Source organism: Sturnus vulgaris, chromosome 3 (assembly GCF_052056855.1).
Source record: "Sturnus vulgaris isolate bStuVul1 chromosome 3, bStuVul1.hap1, whole genome shotgun sequence".
Classification (NCBI taxonomy): Eukaryota; Metazoa; Chordata; class Aves; order Passeriformes; family Sturnidae; genus Sturnus; species Sturnus vulgaris.
In genome coordinates this window covers 111,893,506-111,918,529 of record NC_142245.1, presented here as the reverse complement: position 1 = coordinate 111,918,529, position 25,024 = coordinate 111,893,506, and the positions used below count along the sequence as shown (strand labels likewise).

The 25,024-nt window shown below is 48.0% G+C and overlaps 1 protein-coding gene across 2 annotated transcripts; it reads left to right on the top strand.

Moving 5' to 3' along the window:
- On the top strand, nucleotides 1-24,331 carry GATA4 (GATA binding protein 4). Of its 2 annotated transcripts, none has more exons than XM_014892577.2 (6): nucleotides 1-526; nucleotides 18,794-18,960; nucleotides 21,814-21,939; nucleotides 22,439-22,526; nucleotides 22,785-22,930; nucleotides 23,519-24,331. In XM_014892577.2, the coding sequence occupies exons 1-6, from the start codon at nucleotides 1-3 to the stop codon at nucleotides 23,699-23,701; spliced, it is 1,236 nt and encodes a 411-aa protein (XP_014748063.2). In that variant the 3' UTR covers nucleotides 23,702-24,331. The 2 variants fall into 2 exon arrangements, with proteins under 2 accessions (XP_014748063.2, XP_014748062.2); XM_014892576.2 differs by having other exon boundaries at nucleotides 18,791-18,960.
- Nucleotides 24,332-25,024: the final 693 nt, after the last annotated feature.

Sequence of the window (25,024 nt, the reverse complement as noted above, 5' to 3'; positions counted from 1 at the left end):
ATGTACCAGAGCTTAGCCATGGCAGCCAACCCCGGCCCTCCGGCGTACGAGGGGGCAGGTGGCTTCATGCACAGCGCGGCCGCAGCGTCCCCGGTCTATGTGCCCACCACGAGGGTCACCTCCATGCTCCCCAGCCTGCCCTACCTGCAGAGCAGCGGCTCTTCCCAGCAAGGCAGCCCCGTCTCCAGCCACTCCATCTGGACTCAGCCCGGAGCCGAAAGCGCCGCTTACAACCCTGGATCTTCCCACCCTCCCGTGTCACCTCGGTTCTCCTTCTCCACCAGCACCCCCATCCCGGCCACCTCTTCCCGGGAAGCGGCGGCGGCTTACAGCAGCTCCTTGAACCTTTCCGCTAACGGGAGGGAGCAGTACAGCAGGGGCTTCGGCAGCTCCTATTCCAGCCCCTACCCGGCCTACATGAGCCCCGAGATGGCCACGACCTGGACTTCCTCGCCCTTCGACAGCCCCATGCTGCACAACCTGCAGAGCCGAGGGACGCCCGCGGCCGCCCGCCACGCCAACATCGGTGAGCACACGGCTGGGACGTGGGAGGGAAGGGTTCACCCCGTTACCCCCCAGATTTTGGGGCGCGCACCCCTCCGTGTACAGGCGCAATGGGCAGGAGGGAAGAATTCGGAGTATTGGGGTTGGCGCTGCCTGAGCGGCCTCTCTGGCTGGAAAATATTGGGGTTCTTATTCTTGCTTATTCTGCAAAAACACCGTTCCACAACATCCTCAAAGGCCAGCGTCTCCAAAAAAGTAAATGAAATTTAGAACAGGCACGGAGCGGCAAGGAATGGTGAGCCGAGCTCTGGAGCGAGGGCCTGCTGGCTCCTCAGATAGCTCAGGGGGGATTTAGGGACTCTGATGGGAAAGACTGTGGGATGTAGGACCACGACGCTCCATGGACACGCAGGCAGCCCCTTCCTGAGCTGGCTTTAGGTGTAAAACTGGGAGAATTAAGAAATCGAAGTTGGGTTCATGAATTCCAAATCTTCCCTTCGGGCTGTTTTACGTTCTGGTCTTTTAAAAAAAATTCGGAGTGGTCAGTTGGGCTACAAAAAGGGAGAGCAGAGAGGAATTTAAAGCTGAGGCAGGAGAGATGATGGAGGAGGATTTAAAGAAATGCATCCACATTTATAATGGTGCTTTTTTGGGAACTCAAGCACATCTGAACAACACAAGCCTGGTATTTCAGAGTCTCCTTATCCCAAAAATCCTCACCCTGATCTCTTGTGCCGAGTTCAGTCTTGGAGCCTTTAATTTCATTAAATTCCTCTGGTTCCTACAATGAGTAATTGGTCCAAGCGGCTTAAAACACTGCTTTTATATTTCGTGGAGTGGAAGAGGAATAAAAGGGGAGAGAAATGCAGGCACATCTTTGCATCGTGGTTTCATAAACCCTTTTTTCCTTCCCGCCTCCTCTCCATTAAGGTATTTCTGGGGTCGGGGTTAACAAAGAAAACACCTCGAATTTGTCTGCAGATCTATTTTACAATTATGTTCTCTGACCCGAATTTTGGAGGGTGACTTTTCCATCGTATTCGGCAGGATCTGCGTTGTCTTTAGCATTACTTTAAGATGTTAAAAGAAGGAAAGTTGGGCGTCGGTGAAGGCTTGGCCTTGCCAACATTTTGTGCTTTTCCTTAGGTGAAATAAAATTTCTCAAAACGAGGAACAGAATAGGGATAAAATTTTAGACAATCAGATAATGTATTTTGGGAAGCCATGAGAAGGCAGATGGTAGAGGAAAAAATCAGGATGAATTAAACAATGAAATATTAATCGAATATTAGTAAGCACATATGAATATTTGTATTTTACCATGGTGCCATGTCGTCTTTGGGGGAAAAAAAATCTCCTTTTTGCAGTGATTTCAGAAGGGCTCTTAATAATAAAAATAACCTAAACCCAAAATAATGCAAATGAAGAACTGCAGTTGCAGAAACCCCCAGCAGCTTTTAAAGTGCCAGGGGCTGAGCGTGAGGATTTGGGGTTTTGGAGCCTCGTGCTGTAGCTCCGCATTTTGATGGCAAAAAAATGGGGTTTTAAATAGCACCACTAGGAAGAAGGGATGAGCTGAGCCAGCCCAGAAAATTGTTTTTAATGAGGGAGGAAGGAGCCGGGACTCCTCTTCACGTCCCGGTCCTGACTTGGGTGCCGGATTCTCGGCAGCGCGGCCGAATCCGCGGGATTCATTAGCATGGGGCTAATTACGCCTAAGCCTTGCATATGGAAAAGCACTCGGATATTAAAACAAAAGTGTTTGGGTTTTGGTTAAAAAAAAAAATTAAAAATAAAATGAGCTGCCTGAGAGCTAGTGAGTTTTTAATGGATTTTTGGAAGGCAGCTCCTCCGGGAATTAGTTCACGGTCCAGACCTGCCCCGCTCCCACTTCTCCCTGAGTCGGGACGCGGCCGCTGCCGGGTCCCTCCTTGAAGCCGAGCGATGCTTTGGGCATCGAGGGGGTTGAGTGAAGCATGTAGAGGCTGGCTGTGGGGTTCTGAGCAGGGAAAGGGTTTTATTTTAATGATTTTAAGGGTAAAAACCCTGAAAAACCGAAGGCGCTGGAAGACGTAGTGGGGGGGACACGGTCGTGGATTTCTCACAGACCCCCTTTAATCCCACATCTGAGACTGGTCAGCACCAGAGAAATCCCTGGCACGGTGGAGTTGACTTCTTCTTTGCCTTCTTTGCCTGGCTAAAAGTAATTTTATTCTCTGCACAGCGAGGAATCTCAAGGTGAAAACGCAATCCTTTTAAATCGAGTGGTATTTGCAGCGCTCTCTTTTTCTTTTCGCAGAGAAATAATCACCACCTTCGGGTAGTGCTAAATGCAGAGCAGCCCTGGGGTCATTAAAATTTTAATTATTACAATTTTTTAAAAATAAAGATCAGGTATAGGCAGGTGTAGCTGAATATGCAGACACGAATTCAGTCTATGCAATTAGTCATGACTTTTTTCTCAGTTTTATATAAATATATCCCTGTAACAATAAAGCAACACACGGGGAAAAGAAGCTTAGTGAAAATGCATTCGAAAAAAATAACACTAAAAGAAATAAAAATCTTCTTGTTTTTCCCTAAATTGAGGAATTTTGTCTTGGGTTAAACCGCGGTACAAAGCACTGGGAAGGATGGGTAAAACACACGGACCCGTTTGAAAACCTTTCCCCGGTGTGAGTTCAAAATGCCAAATTTGGTCTTTTCAGGGTAAGTTTGGTGAGTGATTTCATTACCCTGAAGAGCAGGATCAGACCCTGCGGTCGAGGCAGTGAACTTGCCCCAGGCATTGCCTGGGATGGAGTTACTGTGAATTCCCGACTTAATGAGGCATGAAAAGGACCAGCTGCAGAATCCCCTCTCAAAAGACTTCCCCGCCAGCACCAAAAATCTCTTGAAATCGCTCCCAAAATTACCCAGGATGGGCAGTTCGGCTCTTGGCCCTTCCCCAGGCAGAGGGGAGCGGGGATGGAGGGCGGCACGGGCGTCCGAGCGCATCCATCCCGCAGCCCCTCGCTGCCTCCTGGACCTTTCCAGGCTGGGGAAGGATCCCAGATTGCCATCCCCGTTCCCCTTTAGCTCGCTCGCAGCGGGGATTTTGGTTTCGCGGTGGCATCGCGGAGGTTGCTGTGATTTGGGATAAATCGGGGCTTTGGGCATTCCTGGTGGGTGCTTTTCGGGTTTTTGGGGGTTTTTTTGTGTGTTTTTTTAAAATTATTTTATTTATTTTGGGGTTTTGTGTTTTTTTGCTAAATCGAAGTCAGGGCTCCTCAAACAGGCGCTGCTGGAACACAGCAACAGCATCTGGGAAGATCAAAGCCTGGAGCAGACGCTGGGTTGGAAAATGTCCTTTCTGCTGCTGGTGGGGGAGAGATTGGGAACCAGATCTTAAGCTTTCCCACAGGGATGCTAAGAGATCTGCCCTGTCGCATCCCGGGGCTGACATTTCCAGTGATTCATTGGCATTTGTTACAACCCTCTGCCCTGCAAGCAGCCCCTGACCTTCCCCACGCACCAAAGGACAAGGTGGCTGGTCCCCTGCGGGGTGGCAGGCGATGAGGGGGACTCCGCATCGTCCTGTCCCTGAGCCTGGAGGGATGGGACCTTAGGACGCAGGGATGGGGCCATAGGACAGAGCGATGTGAAGTGCAGGATGGCAGAAAAGGTTGTGGGACAGCGAGAAGCGGCTGTGGGACATCGGGATGGGGCTGTAGGACATCGGGATGGGGGTGTTGAACACCAGGAAGGGGCTGTAGGACGTCGGGAAGGGGCTGCAGAACATGGGGAAGGGGCTGTAGGACATTGGGAAGGGGCTATGGGACATCGGGAAGGGGCTATAGGACATTGGGATGGGGTGCAGGACACCGGGAAGGGTCTGTAGGACACAGGAAGGGGGCTGTAGGACATCGGGATGGAGCTGTAGGACACCGGGAAGGGGCTGTAGGACATCGGAATGGGGTGCAGGACATCGGGAAGGGGCTGTGGGACATCGGGATGGGGTGCAGGACGTGTCTGCATTTTCCTCCATCCCCCGTTTCGCAAGCATTTCTCACCTCAGCCCCGCGGGGTTCGCCCAGGGCTTTGTTCCCCCCTCTGGGTTTGAATCCACCTTCTGCTCTCCCTCCTAATTTAATTGTCACCCCTCAGTCTGGGATTTGGGATGAAACCCACAGAACCAGGGTTTCTAATCTCTGAGCAAGATCAAGCCTGAACACACAAGTGTTTATTCACCCCTCCAAGCCCCCAAGCAGTAGAATTTAAATTGCAAATAAATCAGTGATAATAATAAAAATAACACCCCCACGGGCACTCTGTCACCCCTATCAATAATTCAATTTCATACTTAAAAATTGCACTGTATTACCAAGTGCAAGTTCTGTTGCACAGAACAGCCATGGGGTAGTATATAATATAAATATTCACAAATTTTTGTAGAGCAATAAAACTTAAGGCAGTGGATGGTGATGCTTATTCTAAAATTTTATTAAACCAGGATTAATTATTTTTCACCCATCCATGTGCATTTCTTTAATACCTGTAACAATAACAGCAATATTTTTTTAAAGACAGCTTATATTTTGCTCTCCACATATTTTTTGCCAGAAATTTTAAGGGAAAGAGGCGAAATTCTTGGAAGCAGATGAGAGTTTATCAGGCAGAGTATTCCAAAGAAAACCAGGCCCAATCCTGACACCTCTGTGCTCTTCTGATACTGGGAAAATCTTTCCTTGGCCGGCAGAAAGGGGCTCCCCAAAACTGGTTCTCCCAAATGCAGAGGGGTATTTTGAATGGGTGAACCACCTCACTCTGAAAATTTAAGGATGTATGGAAAAAAAACACCAACAAAGCACCAAATAGCAAATAAAATTTCAAACTAGGTGAAAAAGTGGCATTTTATGTATCTGAAGGTTGGTAGCCTGTTATTTCTGGGGGAGGATATTTGCAAGGGCTATTAAAATAAAGGTGCAATTTTAAGGAAAATTCAATTTAAAAAATAGATTGTGTTGTCCCAAAAGCTTCAGAAGTTTTGTTTCTCATTGGCGCAGGGTTCTGGGCTGAAACTTTTTCTCATTGAGCCCTGTGGAGGTTTGTAAGCACATGGAAAAAAAAAAGGAATGAAAATATATCAACTTTGAGAGGTTTTATTCCCAAATCTGCACACCAGCCTGGTGTGTTCTTCCCTCCCTGCAATTTCCTTATTGAAAAGGAGGTGCAGAAATGGGATTTTTGGGGATCTCCCCCTGCTCAGTATACTCCTGGGGATTCACGGGGCAGAGAAGTTAAAATCTTGGGTGCTTCAAGGCTTTTTGCAACCCAAGGATAAAAACCTTAACAAAGAGTTTCCTTCCCCTTTGGTGCTCATTGCTGGCTGCAAAACCAGGTGGGAATATACCTCAAGAGCTCAGTCCACAGGCTTAGGAAAGAAAGTTTTGCTGATGCTGGGAGGGAAAGGCAGAAATGCAGATTTTTGCTGTGCCAGCCACGCGTTTCGGGGACGTGGGATCCCGAAAAATGCGATTACGCTGCCGAAATAATTCAGTTGTAACGGCCAGGCTGGGTTGTTACAGGTCTGAGTTGCTTTGGAGTGGGGAATGTGTGTAATTATGCCTGCAGGATTGCAAAAAGGGAGATGGGAATATCTGGAAATGCCAAATATTCACCTTGTCGGCGGGTCGGAATCCGCGCTGCCGTCTGGCAGGAAGGTGTAAATTCGCCTTTGGTGTGCGAGTGTGAAACACTGCTTAAATAACCAGGGAAATAGGTGAGAATTTGCTCTGACCTCACAAATTAACCCAAATTATAGAAGCAAATTTCATTATGAGGTCGGATTGAGGTTGTTTTTTTTTTTAATTTTAAGAAAAACTGGTGTTTCTCCTTCACGAGACGGAACTCTTGCAGCTGTCTACGATCACATCCCACATTACGGCAAAATATGAAAACTTCTCCTGCCTTTCCAAGTTTTCCCCACATCATCGGTCACGGTGACCGGGCCCGAGCTGTAAATACATCTGTAATGACAAATTAAACCCAATTATCTACCAGGCCTGAGCACTGAGGTCTTTCCACACACGGGTGCTTGCACTTGTGTGACAGCCCTCGAAAATAATTCCAGCACGGTTGGCACGAGTGGCATTAAAGGCTCTTTGGAAAACGCCCATGTTTTCAAACCTACTCGAAAAATGTTGGGGTTTTTTCCCTTTTTTTTTTTCTTTTTTTTCCTTTCTTCTCCCTTTTTTTCTTTTTTTCCAGGAGCTCCTTGCAGCGGGGTATGTTGAGCTCACAGCATTCCCCGAGCTCTTGCACCTTTTTAAACGCGCGCGGCGCTCGGCGGCAATTTCTTTTTCAATATGATAAGCTCGGGCTGGATATTCTCATCCCCCAAAAAAAGAACTGGCGGGTGCTGGGTTTGCTCCAAAAGAAGAGCCAGGCAGAGATTTTCCAAGTTGGATGCAGATCTGACCCTGCCATCAGCGCTGAAATGTTTCAGCTTTGGGGTTTTGGCAAGACCTGGATTTTAAAGCCAAATTTGGGGCAGTGTCAACTGGAAGCGAAAATAATTTTTTCTTTTCCAAGAAGTGCCCAGTGATTAATTTTTTTCTCAATTATTTGCTGGCACAGAGGGGTTTTTTTGCTTAATGAGGTGGATTCTACCTAACTGTAGAATGAAGCCTTTGCTTGGGGGAAGCAAGTTGGGTATTTCCAATGTCTTTTTGCTTCCTCTGTCTCTCTAAGGCCAAACCTGCTCAGGTTTTTAGGATCAGCCATGCCTTAAAAAACAGATTCCGTATGGACTGTGACAAAGAGAAAAACAACCTCAAAAGTACCCACGTTCCTTGCTCAGAGCTGAAGCCATCCCTGATTTAAGTTACAGGGAGGTTCACGGGGAGCTGGTGCAGGATCAGGCTCATGCAAAGAGATTCCACAGGGAAAAAACTCAGCCCACTGCAAATTACATGGGAATTTACAGATGTTCTCAGGGAGGTGAAACCCCAAAATCCAGTGGGACCTTCCTTTTTTTCCCTGAGAGGTGGCCACTTCGTTTATATGCTGCAGCATGAAGGAATTAATGATGTTTTTTAAATTACTTTTAGTCACCCCTAAAGCTTGTGAGATCCTTATCGGAGCCATTTGGGCTCGAACGCTCACACCAGCCTTGGGAGAGACTTGGAAATTAACTTTGTTTGTGAAAGAGGAAAAGAAATAACTCCTGGAAAGCCAGAAATTAATAATTTTTGCAGCAGAGGTGGGGTGAGGGCAGCCGGATGAGGTTTCCTGCAGGGTTGATCTCCCGTCTCCACCAGGGACTGGTACTGGATTGCTTCTGAATCCGGGATAACAAAATCGCTGCCTGGAAATGCTTCCTCCTAATCCCTGGGAATTAAGTTGGTGTCTGCTGGGGGAGCATTTCAGGAGAGGTCCCGTGGTGGGACGCTGCTCCCTGCTCCTGCTCTCCTTCCCAGAGCTCAGCTCTTTTCCGCTTCCAGCACAGGGAGCTGGGATGGGGCTGGGTTCCCACTGCCATCAGGCTCCCCTAAAAGGTTTAAAACACAAATTTGGGGGCAGAAATGAAACAGGGAGGGAGAAGGAGACCATGCCAGTCCCTCCAAGCAAGATTTTGCCTATTTTTCCTGTTTTTTCCGCATGGATATCCCTGTGTCCATAATATTTAAGCAAATTGCAGGCTGTCCTCTGACCTCAAGGGCTTCCTTTGGCTCTGCAAACACCTCCAGACAGTTCAGGAGACATCTCCCTCTTGCTGGATTCCCAGCTACCCACCCCTGGCTCTTGCCAGCCCTCGTGCTTTGGTGCACCTCAATTTTCTTTCAAGTTCCAGCTTCCGGAGTCCTATTATCTTATGTCAGGCTCTGCTCTTTCAGAAATGGAAAGAACAGTTTTCCTGGACAAGGGAAAGGCTAGAAAACCCTGATTCCTTCATGCTGAAATCCTAGACGAGGCAAAAAAAAAAAAATCTAATATTAATTACTTAAACTCCTATGAGTTTCCAAGCCAGACTCTTGGATTTGCAAGCCAGGGAGCCACCATTATTCAACATCCAGGGCTCGCAGTGCTGGAGCTGTAAAAAAAAAAAATCAGTGAGGCCCTGAGCCCCAGACATCAGGACTCCTCTGAATGACGTGTGGTCCCAGATGTCTGAGATTATTTTGGGAAGGGAGTGCTGGCCCCAGGGGCTGCCTGCCCGGGGGACTGGCTGCTGGGAAGGACTCTGGGTTGGGACATGCCTGGCTGGTGTGGAGCATGAGAGGGGCAGCTGGTTCGGGGAGGGGGGGATGTCTTCTTCACACTCCCCTGGGCTGGGATGATGCTCTGCATCCTGGGCATGACTTTTCCCATGTTTCATTACTTCCCTGGGACAGATGAGTGATGCTGTAATTCATCCTGCCCCTCTGGACAGGAAGATCTGGGCTTGAGGGTCTTTTCATTTCCCAAAATAAGTAGGACCACAAGCAGTAGGGTAAAATCCCCCTCGCACCCCCTTCCCTTTGCCTCGAGCCAGGGAAGGGTCTCTTCCCTGATCTCCCCAAGCACTTCTCTTCCCAAACCCACATCCCAGTCAGGCTCTGCCACCTCCCTCCACACAAATCAATAACAACGGGTGAGCAGGTTAATTATAATCACAGAATAAACGCTGCGGTCTCAAAGTTCACCCAACTTCAGCAGCGTTTCAAAACGAGCGGACGGCGCCAAGAAACTTTCATTGATTCCTCTGGGGCAGGTGTGGGAGTTTGAACCTGTCCCCAGGCTGATCTTGATTCCAGGCCTACTCAATTTTCCTCCTTATCTCGACTTTCGCCTATCTTATAATGCCTGTTATTTTAGATAAAAAGTCCAATCAATTGAGTTAGAAAAACTGCAAGTTATATGTGGCCCTGATAAGTTCGGTACCTGCCGTTTTATTGGCCTGGACTGCGAAGTGACCTTTGCAGATGCTTTATCATCCCCTCCTCCCACCCTGCTCGGGGGCTGAGTTGACTTAACATCCAGAATAACTAATAAAAGAGGAAAAGAGAAGGGCCAGGGGTTAGACAAACTCACTGTCCCCTCTAACGTGATGAGCCGTAGTAAACACCTTTTTGTTTGTCCCTGGCTGGAGTCCCGCTGGGATCTGGCCTGGCTTGTGCTGGTGTAGCTCCTCTGAGTGGGATTTATCAGAGGCAGAGCTTGTGTCTAAATCAGTGACATTAGAACAAAACTTGCACAGGGGTGTGGATATGTCAGTATTGGTCAGTGCTGTCATGCTCAGGGAGGGACATGTGGAGCAGTCCTACATATTCCATATATTCCTACAAATGGTATAGACATGTTTTACATTTATAAAGTGAGGGGTTTTATTATATCACATGCTTTTTTACACATAGAAAATGAGTTTTTAAAAATATGCATGTGTGTGCATTTCTGCACATATATGTATAAATATGTATGCACACACTATTCTATATAGCTAAGTTCTATATGGTCACAGAATAATAATCATTTTAATAGCAAAACCAGAAAGAATTGATTGGAGATGATTCCTAACTTGCTACAATGGCATTCTCAAGGACATCCCTGCCTATGGAAGAGAGTTTGGAACTAAATGATGTTTAAGATCCTTTCCAACCCAAACCATTCTGTGATTCTAGGACATGCTATGAGTATCTATACAAATATATATATATTTATATATATGTATACCACGTACACACACATATAATAACAATAATACAATTGATTGTATTCCCACAAGAAAGATTTTGCCCGTTTGCTTTGGATAAATGTCTGTCCTTCTGATTTGGGGAAAAAACCCACCCCAAACTTCGAGTTTCTGCAGGATTGTAGAAATGCACATTTTAAGATCCCTAGCATGACAACCACCTCAGTAGTGACTGAGGGCATGTGGATGAGGCTTTGGAATGCCCAAGGATGGACATTCCCCCATGTCATAATGAAAACCCAGCAGATCATAATCTTCAGTCACTGGTGAAGAATCATCTTGGGGCTGTACTGTGCAGAGGCAGGAGCTGGACTCAATGATCCTTATGGATCCCTTCTAGCTCAGGATATTGTGTGATTCTGTGATAATTGTTAGCCCCTGGCATGGTCCAAGCACAGACCATCTCAGCCTGAGCCCAGCATCTCCTGGTGCAGCTCCTGGGAAGAATTTTGGATATGATTGGAGTCTCAGAACATTTGAACATGGCCAGACTCTGCTGGCTGGGCTTAGGGTCAGGCTTCATCATGTACTCAGTAACTGGCCCAGGTTCATCAGTTACCCCATAGCCATAAGGCCAATTCCCATGGCTCAGCCACGGAGCAGCAGCTTGGCAGGACTCCACAGCACACCTGCTTGTGGTCCCCTGTGGGGACACCAGGAACAGCTGCACATGATCCACTACCTGTTCCCAACTCAGCAACAGCTGCCCAGGAGGGATCATGGCACTGTAAATCCCAAGCTTTTCTGAGCCTCTTCATTTTTTCCCCATTGTCCCTTCCCTGAGGCCATCAAAGAAGAGTCTCTTGACTTGGAGATGGGCCAGATTTCATAAAGGGCAAGGCTGTAGCTCTTTTTTCTTTGTCAAAAGAGAGAAAGACCATTTCCAGGTGCCTCCTGCCAAGCAGACCCCAGGCTGTGGCTGACCCCATCTTGCCCATTCCCTGGGCTCTCCATGCTAATCTGAGATTTGTTAAAAAATATTTGGACAGTCGATAAGCGGAGGAATCTCCTGTTTATCAGAGGAGCCTGGGATATTTACAAGTGTAAGAACTGCAAGGAGGAGTAAGGAAGGGGAGGTCACCTTGGTGGGTGGGAGTTCACTCAGGCACAACTTGACAGTCAGCAGAGGCTGATGTTGGACACCAGGTTGCTCTCAAAGAGGTGGCCAAGAGGCTCCCACCAAAAGACCCTCAAGGATGTCTGCATTCCTGTCTCCTTCAGAGCAGGCTGTGCACCTTTGGGATGTGGGACATGGTCCTTCGGTGTGTGTGTGGACTGTCTCTGCACTCAGCTCTGGGACAGCCATGGGGCTGGGTGGTTTGGGCTCTGGTGTGCTGGAGAGCTGCCAGTGCTTTTCCAAGCAGCCAGGTTGGCCATTCCCAAACTTCTGCCCCTCCCCAAAATACTGTTTAGATCTGATTTAGAGGAAACCAGCTTGTTTCCACCCACCCTTCTTCCATCCTAGTTTCCATCCCCAGCTGTGGCTTTTGAAAGTTGTCCCCCTCCAGTGTCACTCCTTGCCACGAGGAAAGGACAGCGTCACAAGGAGATGAACAGCCTTGCTCAAGGGCATCCTATTGCAGAGCCAAGACTGAACTCCAAGCCAGGCCCAGAATTTGCCCAACCTCCCCATCGTGGCCCTCCTGCACATGATCTCAGCTGGTGCTTTGGCTGCTTCCACCTCCACCGTCCTTCAAAGCGTGGAAAACATATCCACGAAGGAAAGGAGTATTCCTGGCTGCTGGCAATGGTGTGTGCCACAGACCTTGGCTTGCTGCAGGCAGAGCAGGGAGTGCTGCAGGGGAGGGACACAATGTTCCCTTTGCCTTGACGTGAAACATTTGGCCTGGGAAGGGTTGCACGGGAAATGTCTTGCCCTGGTGTTTCGGGAAGCCGGGGGAAAAGCAAATTTCTTTGCCTTCTGCAAAGCCAGACTGTAGGGTGAATGTTTCCTCAGCAATAAGTAGGGTCTTTATGTTTTCAGAGTGAAAACTGTTTGGCCCAGGCAGCTAACTGGGTACACAGCCATTTTCTCCATTATAGACGTGTCAGATAAACCCTAAAACTTTCTGGGATGGCATCAAGCCATTTCTGTGAGGCTGCACAATGATGCTTTTTGCTTGAAACCGTGTTTCTGGCTAAGTGTGGGGAATTTACCTGGTTCCCCACATCCTGCAGATCCTCAATCACACGGGTGATGCCTTCTGTTAATCCAGACCAGGGGAGAGCAGGGATCCACATTCCCACAGCACCAGCCCAGTGATGGGCATTGCTCAGACAGACACTGTCCCACTCTCCCTGTGTTTAGATCTCATTCATCTCTAAAACCCTGGGTGAATTTTCCCCAAATTCTGTCTGAGAGGAAACAGGAAGAGGGAGCAGAAGAGGAAAAGCCAATGAGCAAAACCTGTTTTTACAGAAACATCCCTGGGTCCATTAGCTCCATCCTCACTTTCTGATCCCAGCCTGTGTGCCAAGCTGGTGATGTCCCCATGGACAAAGGAAAGCCTCACTGACAGCTTTCCTCTGGCTACAGAGCTCTCCCATGCAAAAATTTGGGCTTTTAAAATTTGCACTCACTCCCTGCCCCTTCCTCTTTTGTCTCTCCTCCTTTTATTTCCTTCTCTGCCACAATCCTGACCAAACAGCAGTTTTAACTGGGCTGTGGTCTGACCAAAAACCTTTTGGTGGGTTTTTCCCCTTGAAACTTCAGCTTCTGGAATCATGCAATTCATGGAAAAACCTCAGCCTATTCCAAAAAAATAAGATGTGGCTTTCACTCCTTTAGCTGCAGCAAAATTCTGTTTTAAAGGACCCCAAAAGGCTTGGGAGAGTAGAAAGGATTTCCAAACTGTCACTTTTTAATGGGAACAGTTTTGAGAATTGGGATAAAGTGGCTGGGAATGGTAAATCCTGTTTCCCCTGCCATGCTGTTGTGGCTGTCCCTTTGAGCAGAAGGTGAGGGTGTCCTGGGTGGGATTCCAGGGTGTCCATGTCCTTTGCCTCAGCTGCAAGTGCCCCTGAGAGTCCATTTGGGGTTTGTGTATACACAGGATCGTGGCTCTCACCTCTTATCATAACAAATTGTTTTAGGAAACTGTTTCTCTGCTGGGAAAACTGCTCTCAGGCTCTGTTTAGAGCCTGTAAGTGGCCTGGCTGTGTTTGAAGGACAGTTCCTCCTTTGCTGAGTTGCTTCACTGGGTTGAGAAGACTCTTCTGCAGGGGGAACTGTTGATATCAAATATCTCTCCAGCTGTAAACAAAACTCCAGTGCTATATTAATGGAAGTCTCTTTCCATCCAGAGAGGGTGAAGGCAGGAGGGGGCTGGAGGGAAGTAGAAGACAACCTTGTTCTTCATGCAGGAGGGTCTGACCCAAATCAGGGTAGGGAGGGCTCTTTGTTTCCTTGGTTTAGGAAGAGAAATTCATAAATTAGATGTTGGGTCTGAACTAAAGGATTCAAAATCCTTCCTTTTTCTGTTATCATTCTTTAGGGTCCTGATCCATCAGGTTTATGCATCCAAGATGATCTCTCCTATGCAAACAGATTTAATCACAGAATGGTTTGAGTTGGAGGGGACCATGGGCAGGGACACCTTCCACTATCCCAAGTTGTTCCAAGCCCCATCCAACCTAGCATGGACCACTTCCAGGGATGGATTGCTAAAGAAAAGCTCAAAGGTCTGGACTTAAGAATGGATGTAGTGCCAGGCTGGGAGAGTTGGGGTTTGCAGAGATGGTGGAAAGAAGTCACTTCAAGCCACTCTTCAGGCTCAAGCCTTGGGGTGAGCTGCAGTTGGGTATCTGGTTCTCCTGTTTGGGAAGGCAAAATTCCTCAGACTTTTGGTGAGCCAGAGGTGCTGGAGGCTGGCAGGGCAAAAGCTCCAATCTGCTTTTTTGATGACCCCAGCATTGTCCATACAGGTCAATCTCAGTGGATGTGAAGGACTCCTCCCAATGGCCAAGTGTCACAAAGGGCCACATCCAAGAATTCTTCCCTACCAGACCCCTGTGCCCCACTCAGGAGTCACTCCTGGCTCCCTGGGGACTGGATGTCCCATTGTGGAAAGTATTTCTGACATGAGTGTACTCAAGGCCTCACCCAAGATTAGGAGTCTGTTGTGCAACACACAAGTGACATTTCCTGCCCTGGGGACCTTGCAGTGCTCATAAACAGTAGATGTGAGGGGAAAAAAATCTCATTTTACACAGCAAGTTGATGACCAGGATAGGGATGGGACACAATCCATCCTCTCCACTGGTCATTCAGTGAGATCTCACGATCTGCTTTCATGTGAGAAGCTCCTTCATTGACTAAAGACAGGGTTTTATGAAGAATTAAGTAGAAGGCCATCAGGATTAGCCAACACCAGGGATCCAGCCCATAAAAAGGACTGAATGATCCCAAGATACAAGATAAGGGCTTGGCAAAGGCACGTGGGGAAGCAGCACATTCAAAGAGGGAGATGAGGCCACTCAGCACACACGAGGCTCCCCCATCCATGGCCCAATTCTCAGCCTGATCAGCAAATCCTTCCCTCAACCCTGCCCCAGTGCTGGCTGTACCTGGCTTCGGGAGAGGGAGTAAATCTTTCCAGCAGAAAGGCCATTACAGAGGTCAGCGGATGGACCCATAAATCTCCATTATCAGGCAGCGGCTCCTGTGCCACAGAACGGAAATTATTGCCCAGAGTGCGACTGGGGGAGCCTTTCCTTCCCCCCTCATTGTTCAGGGCCCTCCGGGAGCCGCTCGGGCCATTTGCTGCCTGAATAAACGTTTCCTTTCCCGGCTGCAAAGTACAAGGAATAAGTGTCAGGGGATCTCATAATGCCAGGATTTAGAGCTCCAGCCCCGAGCCAGAAGCCAAGGAAACACTTTGCTGCTTTTTCCTGGGGAGTCTCCTTAACCCCCATTATTAATAACAGTGATAAATTAAACAATTAGTGCGTTTGAAGCCTGGTGACCTCCGTGCCCAATTTAGCTCAGCCTGATGGTGGATCCTGGTTCCTGTGGGCTCTGAGCCCTGGGAACATTTTGGTTTCCTGGGTCCTGGACACAAACTCATGTCAAACTGCACAGGCTTCAGGTCTCCAGGTGATACTTTCTCATTACTTTGGAGATCTTCAGGGTTTTTCAGAGCAGGGGGGATCTGTGGCCAGAGGGACAGCTCAGAAAACTCCCCTTGGCAACTTCATCCTGGAGTTCAGTGATGCCGTGAAATTACATATATATATAATTGTATATAGACACAAAATAATAATTATAAAAATATCATTTCTCCTAGAAAGAGATCCAGTCCCTTGTTTCCCACTTCCTTAGGGCCCAAACACCCTTTGTTCAATAAATGACACACACCAAGCCCATATCATCATCTCTAAGCCAAAATCCTGCAGTGTCCAAGACAACTCCTGTGTCATCCCAAAGCATTCTTTGATGCAGGTGAGGATATCTCTCCTCCAGGTGACATCTCCCGAGGTCAAGGAGCTCTCCCTGCTCTGTCAGGGCTGCAGGAATGCTTTTAATGAGGTTGCACTCTGCAGGTGTCATCTGACTCAGCACTGGGTGGTGCCCAGAGGGGACACACCCATCTGATACCTGTGATTAGGGAAAGCCACCCATTGCGTGGAGCCTCGGTGTCCCCTGGGAACAAAGTCTGTCCCTTCCCATCTCAAACACCAATGATTCCTGTTTATGAACCTTTGCCTGCAGCTGAGAGGGGAAAGTCTCACCAATGTTATTGCCACGGAAGCAGGAGAGGACTTTTGGAAACTTCAACCAGTGAAAGTTTGGATGGGGCTTGGAGCAAGCTGGGATAGTGGAAGGTGTCCCTGCCCATGGCAGGGGTTGGAATGAGATGGGCTTTAAGGTGTCTTCCTACCCAAACCATTCTGTGATTCTATGGAAGTCCCTTGAGAGAGATGTTCCAGTCCAAATCCCATGGAAACTGGGAAAAAAAACCCAAACCCAACCCAAAGACACCAGAGAAATAGGGAAGAATATCAGTCAAATGCAGATGGAAAAGGAGAGCAGGTCTCAAGGCAGGTTTGCACTGCTCTTGTGGATGTCAATGAGAAACCAAAACTGAAAATAACGTGGGACTGGACCTGGGTGTCCCAGTCTTGGGAAATAACACTCAACACTTGGCAACAAATTATTTATTGCCAGAAGATAGGAGATTTACATTTTTCTAAAACCAGAAATATATCCTTATTAGAGGGGTCTTCTGACTTAAGAACTAGTCCAATTCTTAACATTTCCGAGGGACTATTAGGAATTTTCTCCTTTGTCTTTGATTCAAAACTTACATATTTTGGTTTCCTGGTGGAAAAATCTCCAACAAAGACTGTATTTAGTAATTAGTCACAGGCACAACTCAAATCACTCAAGTTTTAACTGTTAACTTTTGATTACCTCTGCTCTGCTAAATTCTCCCTGGATTATGTCCACAACTCTGTACTGAATTCTTTTCGAAGAAGAAGGGATTTTTTAGTGGAAGAAAATTACTGTGAAAATGCTTTGGCTTTTTCTTTGGAAAATTATAATCAAAAACCTTAACAACTTCTAAGAAGAAGAAGGAAAAAAAAGTGAAATGTTTTCCTTTCTTGAGATTTTTCAAGGAAACGAGTTCTTTCCTGACCAGCTGTTCCAATCCCTTCTCTTTTCAAAGAAAGTTTATTTGATGTAGATTTTGGCTGTGACTCAATTGTCATTTTAAGGGGGAAAGTGAGGGTTATGGTATCACTGAATCCATGTGGACAAAATCGCCTGGAGGGATTCCCATCTTTTTGAAACCACCAGAATTGCTCCAGGGTAATGAGATTTTCCTAAAATGCTGGGAAGATACTGGATTCCTGATTTTCTGGCTCCAGAGCTGCTTGGGTACAATAAATTACTGCTCTCTACCATTTCCCCATGGGCACACGGTGTAATCTCCTGCAATTTTTAGCCAGATCTTCTAGGGAGAATTAGGCTCACGTGAATGTTTGTCTCTGTTAACTGGCGCCACTTCATTAATTTTTTGTCCTTTGGCTGCTTCATGGTTATGCAGTTTCCTGCAGATTTTCCAAAAATAGTCTCGGGAAAAGAGAAAATAAGGCCATGTCTGAACATAACCCTTGCTAGACATCAGAAAACCCACATGGGATTGAGGCACAGCTCAGCAAGAAGCCAAATTTTGTTGGTTTGCTCCTTGGGGAGCAATTGTCTTCCAGCAGGAAGCTGAGATTTTTGTGTAAAAAGCAGGTGGACAAGCAAAAAATACAGTGAAGTTCTTGGTTTCTGGAAGGGTTTTTATGGAACAGGGAGTGAGCTGTGTCTTTCCAGAGGATGATGCAGTTGAGCTGTGTTGTGCTGATCTTTGAACCTCCTGGTCCTTGCCACAGCCAGAGGGACTGGACTTGCCCAGCCCAGGGCAGTTCAGAGAATGACAGAATGGTTTGGGTTGGAAGGGACATTAGAGTTCATCTCATTCCACCCCCTGCCATGCCCAGGAACGCCTTCCACCTTCCCAGGTTGCTCCAATCCCCATCCAACCTGGCCTTGGACACTTCCAGGAATCCAGGAGCAGCCACAGCTTCTCTGGGCACCCTGTGCCAGGGCCTCCCCACCCTCCCAGGGAACAATTCCTTCTTAACATCTGCTCTACCCTTGCCCTCTGTCAGTTTAAGTTCATCCCCCCTTTCCCTATCACTCCATGCCCAATTGTCCCTCCCATCCCAGCTGCAGCCGAGCCCAGTGCAGGATGTGCCAGGAAGGCAGTGGGTGATGCAGCAAGCCCTGGAGTGTGGCACCAAGCACGACACAGATTTCCATCAAAAGCTGAGCCTCTAACACACATAAATTCCCAACAATCCCTGTTAGCTGTCAGCCTGAGCTGGGGTTTGAATCCCAGAACCATGGAATGGTTTGGGTTGGAAGGGACCTTAAAGACCATCCATTTCCAACCCTCTTCCATGGGCAGGGAACCTTCATGTTGTACATGTGGATTCCTGTAACTCAGGAGATGTTTTCTGTGCAGAGAAAGGGGTGAAGGCACACAGATCTCCCTTGGCTCTCTGCACCATTCCCCCCAGCAGAGGAATGGGTGAGGAGCATTCCCATGGGCAACAGGGAATGGTTTACCCTGCCCAGCTGAGATGCAGCTGCCTGACCACTGGGCACTTCTGCTCTGTGGGGTTTGTGTTTATCCATGGTCTCAGGAATCTGCCTTGATTGTAACCAGGGTTGTTCTCCTGCCCCAATCTGCTTGCCCTATCTATGGAAAATCTCAAAAATTGGATAATGTCATAGCAGAAGGGAGAGGTTTCTACTTCTGTCCCCTGGTATCCATGTCCCAGCACATGCCTGCTGCCACAGAAGTCCTGCAGCCATGGCAGGGAGAGGACTCTCTCTTCCCAATAATCCCTGGAGGGGCTTCCTTGAGGAAGGAAGAGCTGTTTCTTGCAACCTATAAAATCTGAATATTTGTGATTTCTTGAAATATCTCTTCTGGGCTAAACTGAGAAGCAGAGCAGCAATTAAAGGTTCAGCCACCTAATTAACTGAGTCTTTCCCCTTCTCTCTCATCCTGGCAGCAGAATTTTTTGATGACTATTCCGAGGGGCGAGAATGTGTCAACTGTGGGGCCATGTCCACCCCGCTGTGGAGGAGGGATGGCACGGGGCACTACCTCTGCAACGCCTGCGGGCTCTACCACAAGATGAACGGCATCAACCGGCCCCTGTTCAAACCCCAGAGGAGGCTGGTAAGTCAACATCACACAGGGGGGCAGGAGGAGGCCAAGAAATCTCAGCCAGCTGGAGATGCCAGGGGTGTTTCAACTCCATTTGAAAGTCTGAGGTCCTGGCTTTCAAAACAAGCCAGATTTTCTCATGCTTGGGACACTCCAAGAACTTGCACTGCCCAGAGCAGCTCTCCAGACACTCGGGCAGGCAGAGAAAGGGGCTGTAGGACACAGGATGATTTTGGGATTTGTGGTGTCAGTTCAGCAAAAGCCAGTCTTTGCTTTAGTATCACTGCAGGTATATTTTGAGGAATGGCCACTCTTTCCAGTTCCAGCACAGTACCAGCTCATCTTCTCTTATCCACAGGGGTCCCTGGTCACTGCTGGGTGAGCCCCTGTCCTCATGGTGACTTTTCTGAATATTTTTTTTGGATCCTCTACTCCCAGATACATTGGGTGAGGTGAAGCCCCCATTGCAGGGCACATCAGGGCATCCCAAAGCCTGTGGAGTCAGGGTAGGGTATGCACAAGGAACCTGGGGGACAGGAACAGGAATGTTCAGCCTGGAAAAAAGGCTTTGGGTTGACCTAATTGCAATTGACCTGAAGGAAGCCCATAGGAAAGATGGAGAGAGACTATTTACAAGGATGACAGGACAAGGGAGAATGGCTTCCCACCGACAGAGCAGGTTTAGATGGAATATTAGGAAGAAATTCTTCCCTGTGAGGGTGCTGAGACCCTGGCACAGGTTGCCAGTGAAGCTGTGGCTGCTTCTGGATCCCTGGAGGTGTCCAAGGCCAGGCTGGATGGGGCTTGGAGCAACCTGGGATAGTGGAAGGTGTCCCTGCCCATGGCAGGGGGTGGCATTGGATGATCTTTAAGGTCCCTCCCAACCCAAAACATTCCATGATTCTGTGAGCTCAGTGTTGATAATTTGCTGCTCCCTGCATGTTTTGGAGAGGAGTTTTGGGATGGTCTCTGTGTCTCCAATGATGAGTTCATCACAACAGGCTGAGAAAGTTGGGAGTGTTTAGCCTGGAGAAGAGAAGGTCCTGTGGAGACCTCACAGCCCCCTCCAGTATCCACAGGGTCCTACAGGGAATCCGTGACTCTTCATCAGGAACTGGAGTGGCAGGAAAGAGCGATGGGTACGACTTTAAAGAGGGGAAATTTAGGTTAGATATTAGGAAGAATTTTTTACTGTGAGGGTGGTGAGACTCTGGAAAAGGTTACCCAGGGAGGCTGTGGATGCTCCAACCCTGAGAGTGTTCAAAGCCAGGCTGGATAAGGCCTTGAGCAACCTGGTCTAGTGAAGGTGTTCCTGCCCATGGCAGGGAAGTGGGACTGGATGAACTTTAAGATCCCTTCTAACCCCTTAAAGTTCTATGATCCTACAGCATTCAGAACATTCATTCCATAACATTCCATGACCATGAACCCAAGCTAAAAGCAGCCACCTGAAAGCCAGGTTTCCACACTCCTTGTTTTCCACGAGGCTCCATCCCCACGCTGCCCTGCCCTTGGCATCGCTCAGCCCTGTCTGTGCCCAAACCCAGCCGTCCCCTGCGAGTGACAGAAGTGACACGGGCAGCCCGAGCGCTGCCAGCAGCCACAGGCTCCGAGCGCCCTCTTGTGAAACCTTTCCAGGCACTGACTGATCCCGGCAGGATCTCACCTTGGCACCCAGGACCTCCCCTCTCTTATTTTCTGGCCTCTAAGGACTGAGTTTTGATGGATGATGGGAAGAGTCAGGCAGGTGTGAAGGATGTGGCTTTTTTCCCCTCCACCTCCCATTCTGCTTCCCAGCTCAAAATTTGTGTTTTATATGGCTTCAAGCACTTTGCTTTCTCCTGTTGCCTTCTGAGCCTCACTAAACCAGTTCACCCAGGAAAAGAATTTCAAGTCTGCTCCCTGCAGTAATTAATTAGTGAGACTTCCTATTAATTATCCCTCTTTATCAAGAAGAGGAAAATGCTGCTGGAAGCTTCTCTTTTTTTTTTTTTTTTTTTTTTATTTTCCCCTTGAGCTCTATGAGCAACATAGCCCAAAGGAATAATGTAATATTTATGATATTGTTAACATTTTCTTGGCATAGCCACGATGCCTGGAAGGGCTTGGGAGCTGGAAAAGGCAGGATGGTCTGAGATCCAGTGTGGGTGTGTACACGTGCAGGGAGTCTCTAAGCTGCCACTAGAGATCTGGATGCTGGGGACAGTGATAGATAGAGATAGAGATGTTGTAGATCTGGGGCTCTGTTCAGGTGGTGTGGGATTCTGGAGAAAAGGAGGCTCAGGGGGGACCTTGTGGCTCTGCACAACTCCCTGACAGGAAGGGTGAGCCTGGTGGGGGTCAGGCTCTGCTCCCAGGGAACAGGGACAGAATGAGAGGAATGAACCTCAAGCTGTGCCAGGAGAGGTTCACATTGGACATCAAGAAGAATTTCTTCACTGAAACAGTGGTCAGGCATTGGAAGGGGCTGCCCAGGGAGGTTTGGAGTGCCCATCCCTGGAGGTGTCCAAGGAATGACTGGACATGGCACAGTGCTCTGGGCTGGTTAATGACCAGTCACAGGTTGGCCTCGATGATCTTGGAAGTCTTTTCCAACCTTAATGATTCTATTCCATGTCTCTGGTGCCATCTGAGATGGCCCAGGAGAGCTGAGACCTCCTGGAGCCAGTGGAAAGGCAAGAGGGGCAGAAAGAATCAGCTGGACAACTACAAAGGGGCGAAAAGAGAAAACACGAGAGAAATAAGAGATGCAAGAGGAGAGGGAGCCCTGAGGCGTGGTGGAATGAGCTGGTTGGCATGTGGGGCACTGCTGGCGAGGCCATTGCAGGGCATTGACCGTGTTTCCTTGCTCTCTTGTCCCCACAGTCAGCATCCCGCCGTGTCGGACTCTCCTGTGCCAATTGCCACACGACGACCACCACGCTGTGGCGCAGGAACGCCGAGGGGGAGCCCGTCTGCAACGCCTGCGGGCTCTACATGAAGCTCCACGGGGTAAATCCTTGCTGTGGGAGGGTGTCCGTGGCACCAGGCTGGGGGCTGGGTTCTTTGCACAACTCTCCTGGAGCTGTTTTTCCTGCTGTCCTTTGGGGTTTAGTCCCCCTCAAGGTTATGTCATGCTTATTCCTGCAAAGGGGGTGTGCACGCTGGGTATGTCTCACTTACTAATTAGGTTCCCCTTGCAAATAAGTCTTAAAACCTAATAAAACCAGGCCCAGATTCTTCCCACATAAATTCAGGCACACTTTACTAAAGTCAGAAGCACAAACAGATGAGCTGTAGTCCCCTTCTGGCCCCTAAAACACCCAATACCATGGTGTGATCTTTTATTCCCATTTGGATGCACATCTTGAATCTCTCTTGACCAGGGAATTTGGGCTCCATCTTGTTGCTTTCAATAAAACCATTCAACAAGTTAGAACAGGAATCATGTTCTCTTAGATGACCTTAAGGACATTCAGAAATCAACGTGCTTTTCTATTTGGATCCACAGGTCCCAAGGCCTTTAGCCATGAGAAAAGAGGGAATTCAGACGAGGAAACGCAAGCCTAAGAACCTTAACAAAACAAAGGCACCAGCAGGTAAGTGTCGAATGAAGGAATTTATTTGATTATGTGTATTTGTGTGTGCACTTGTATCTCTGACCACAGTGCCCTCGAATTAGAGATTCAATGACAAAACAGGCCAATTTTTTACAAATGAGGGATGTCTAAATACCTGAATACCCTTCCAACCATTTTTAAATGTATCTTTACCACACTAACTTTGGGGTGAGTGGGCACAGCTCTGTACTGAAATGTCTTTGGGAAGAGCCTGTTTTACCCTCTGGTTTCTCCCAGGCCCATCCAGCAGTGAGAGTCTTACCCCGACCACCAGCTCCACCAGCAGCAGCAGCAGCAGCACCACGACCACTGAGGAAATGCGCCCCATCAAAACAGAACCCGGGCTCTCATCTCACTATGGGCACCCCAGCCCTGTTTCTCAGGTATGGAGAGGTGGGAAAAATAATGGGAAATAGGATGGTAGACATGGAGAGAACATCCTCAAAAATTTAGTTAGGTACCTAAAGACAAGCACCTGAAGGGAGGCTGCAGGAAAAGATGGAGAGAGACTATTTGCAAGGATCTGGAGTGATAGAACAAATGGAATGGCTTCAAACTGAAAGATAGGAGGTTTAGACTGGATATTGGGAAGCAATTCTTCCCTGTGAGGGTGCTGAGGCCCTGGCACAGGTTGTCCAGAGAAGCTGTGGCTGCCCCTGGATCCCTGGAAATGTCCAAGGCCAGGTTGGATGGGGCTTGGAGCAACCTGGGATAGTGGAAGGTGTCCCTGCCCATGGCAGGGGGTGGCAACAAAATGATCTTGAAGGTCTCTTCAAACCCAAATTATTCTGTGTTTCTAGAATTAGAAGGAAAGGGAGAGAGGAGTAAAGAGCCTGCCCAAAGTGTCCCACAGAGGCTGCAATCTCCAGCCCTGCAGCAAATCCAGACACATTTTTACAACAGCACCAGCCCACACTAAAGGGTCGTCTAAGGTTTGGAGCTTTTTTCACAGCATTCTCCTTTTTCCATAGGCATTCTCAGTCTCTGCCATGTCCGGGCATGGATCATCCATTCACCCTCCAATCTCAGCTCTGAAGCTTTCCCCCCAGGCTTACCAGTCAGCCATGAGCCAGTCTCCCCAAGCCAGCTCCAAACAGGACTCCTGGAACAGCCTGGTGCTGGCTGAGAACCACGGGGACATCATAACTGCATAACCTGGCCCTTTCCCTAGGAACTCCAGGCTGATCCACTCGAGAGATGAAGAAGATGCCACATAATCATCAAGTCAATGTTGTCTCCACCTCCCCTGCTCTCCTGCCTTCTCTCCCCTTGTGAGATGTTCCAACAAAGAGGTAAAGAGAAAACTTACCCGATGTGTAGGGGAACTCTTATGAAATCAACAGAGAAGACTCAAATCTCAGAGTAACTCAAGGATTTGAAGCCTTTTTTCACCACTTTAAATGAGCCTCTCTTTTTGACTGTCACCTCTTACTATGAAACAGCCAGAAACACAGAGATGGACACAGTTCTTGAGTTTTATTTAACAGTATCTGGCATTTTAAGATTCAGACAATGGTGGAGCAGAGACACTTCTTCTGTCACCATCTATTCTTTTCCCGAACAGAAGAAAATGCCATTGTCTTCTCATGACCCAAATTCAGTGATCTTCCACCAAACAGAGCCAGTTCCAGGACAGTTTGCTGAACAGACTTCACTAGAAGATTCTTTAGTGGCTTTAGTGGATTTGATATGATGCAGGGCAGAGAAAAAAAGAGACATCCCCCCTCCTCCTCAGCTCACACATGTAGAGCATTGTCTTCATTTTCCTAGATGGTCTGGAAAGTTCATGAATGTCCGTATTTAATAGTAACTCCTTTCCTATTTATCACTACGAAATTGTGGGACTGTGTTTCCAAAAGGTTCTTGGCTGAGCCTAGACTAGGTCTGTCCAAAGTCAAAGGGGGATTTTGGAAGAAGGAACCTTCTGGAAGAAGGTAGATGAGACCCATGCTGGTCATCAAATCCTGGAGGAAATGGCTGGGCTCTTCCCTGATGGATAGCAACAAACCAGGCTTAGAGATGATTCAAGAGCACAGCAAGTGAAAGATGCTCTTCTAATGCTTCTGCGCCATTGCTTTTCAAACAGATAATTTAATTATTTTGCCTATTTTTATGTTGGTTTGGATGCCACTGATGAAATCTGACTGTCACTTATTTTTGGCTGTACTGTGAGTGCCCACTTTCCCCCTAACAGCTGGCTCATGACCATTTCCCACATCTAATCCTTTAAGATTTCACTTTTTGCAACAAGCAGTGGCTTCAGCCCCTACTGGAGGTGGCAGGGGCCTTTTTCTTTACCAAGCATGTGAACAGACTTGCTTGCCTGCAAGAGAAGCACAACTCCATTAAACAAGACTCGACTGTTTGCTTGCCCATAAGGCTCTCAGCTACCAGGGAATCCTGGCAAATGGAGTTGGAAGAGATGCTAAGAGCCCACTGACTCACTCCCTTTTCCCAAAGGGATCAGTCTTGCCTAA

Bases quoted from the DNA above. Each gene is read 5' to 3' on its own strand.
- GATA4 (XM_014892576.2), top strand. From the start codon at position 1: ATGTACCAGAGCTTAGCCATGGCAGCCAACCCCGGCCCTCCGGCGTAC. The intron at 527-18,790 runs GTGAGCACACGG...TCATCCTGGCAG, and splicing joins CGCCCGCCACGCCAACATCG to CAGAATTTTTTGATGACTAT. The intron at 18,961-21,813 runs GTAAGTCAACAT...TTGTCCCCACAG, and splicing joins TCAAACCCCAGAGGAGGCTG to TCAGCATCCCGCCGTGTCGG.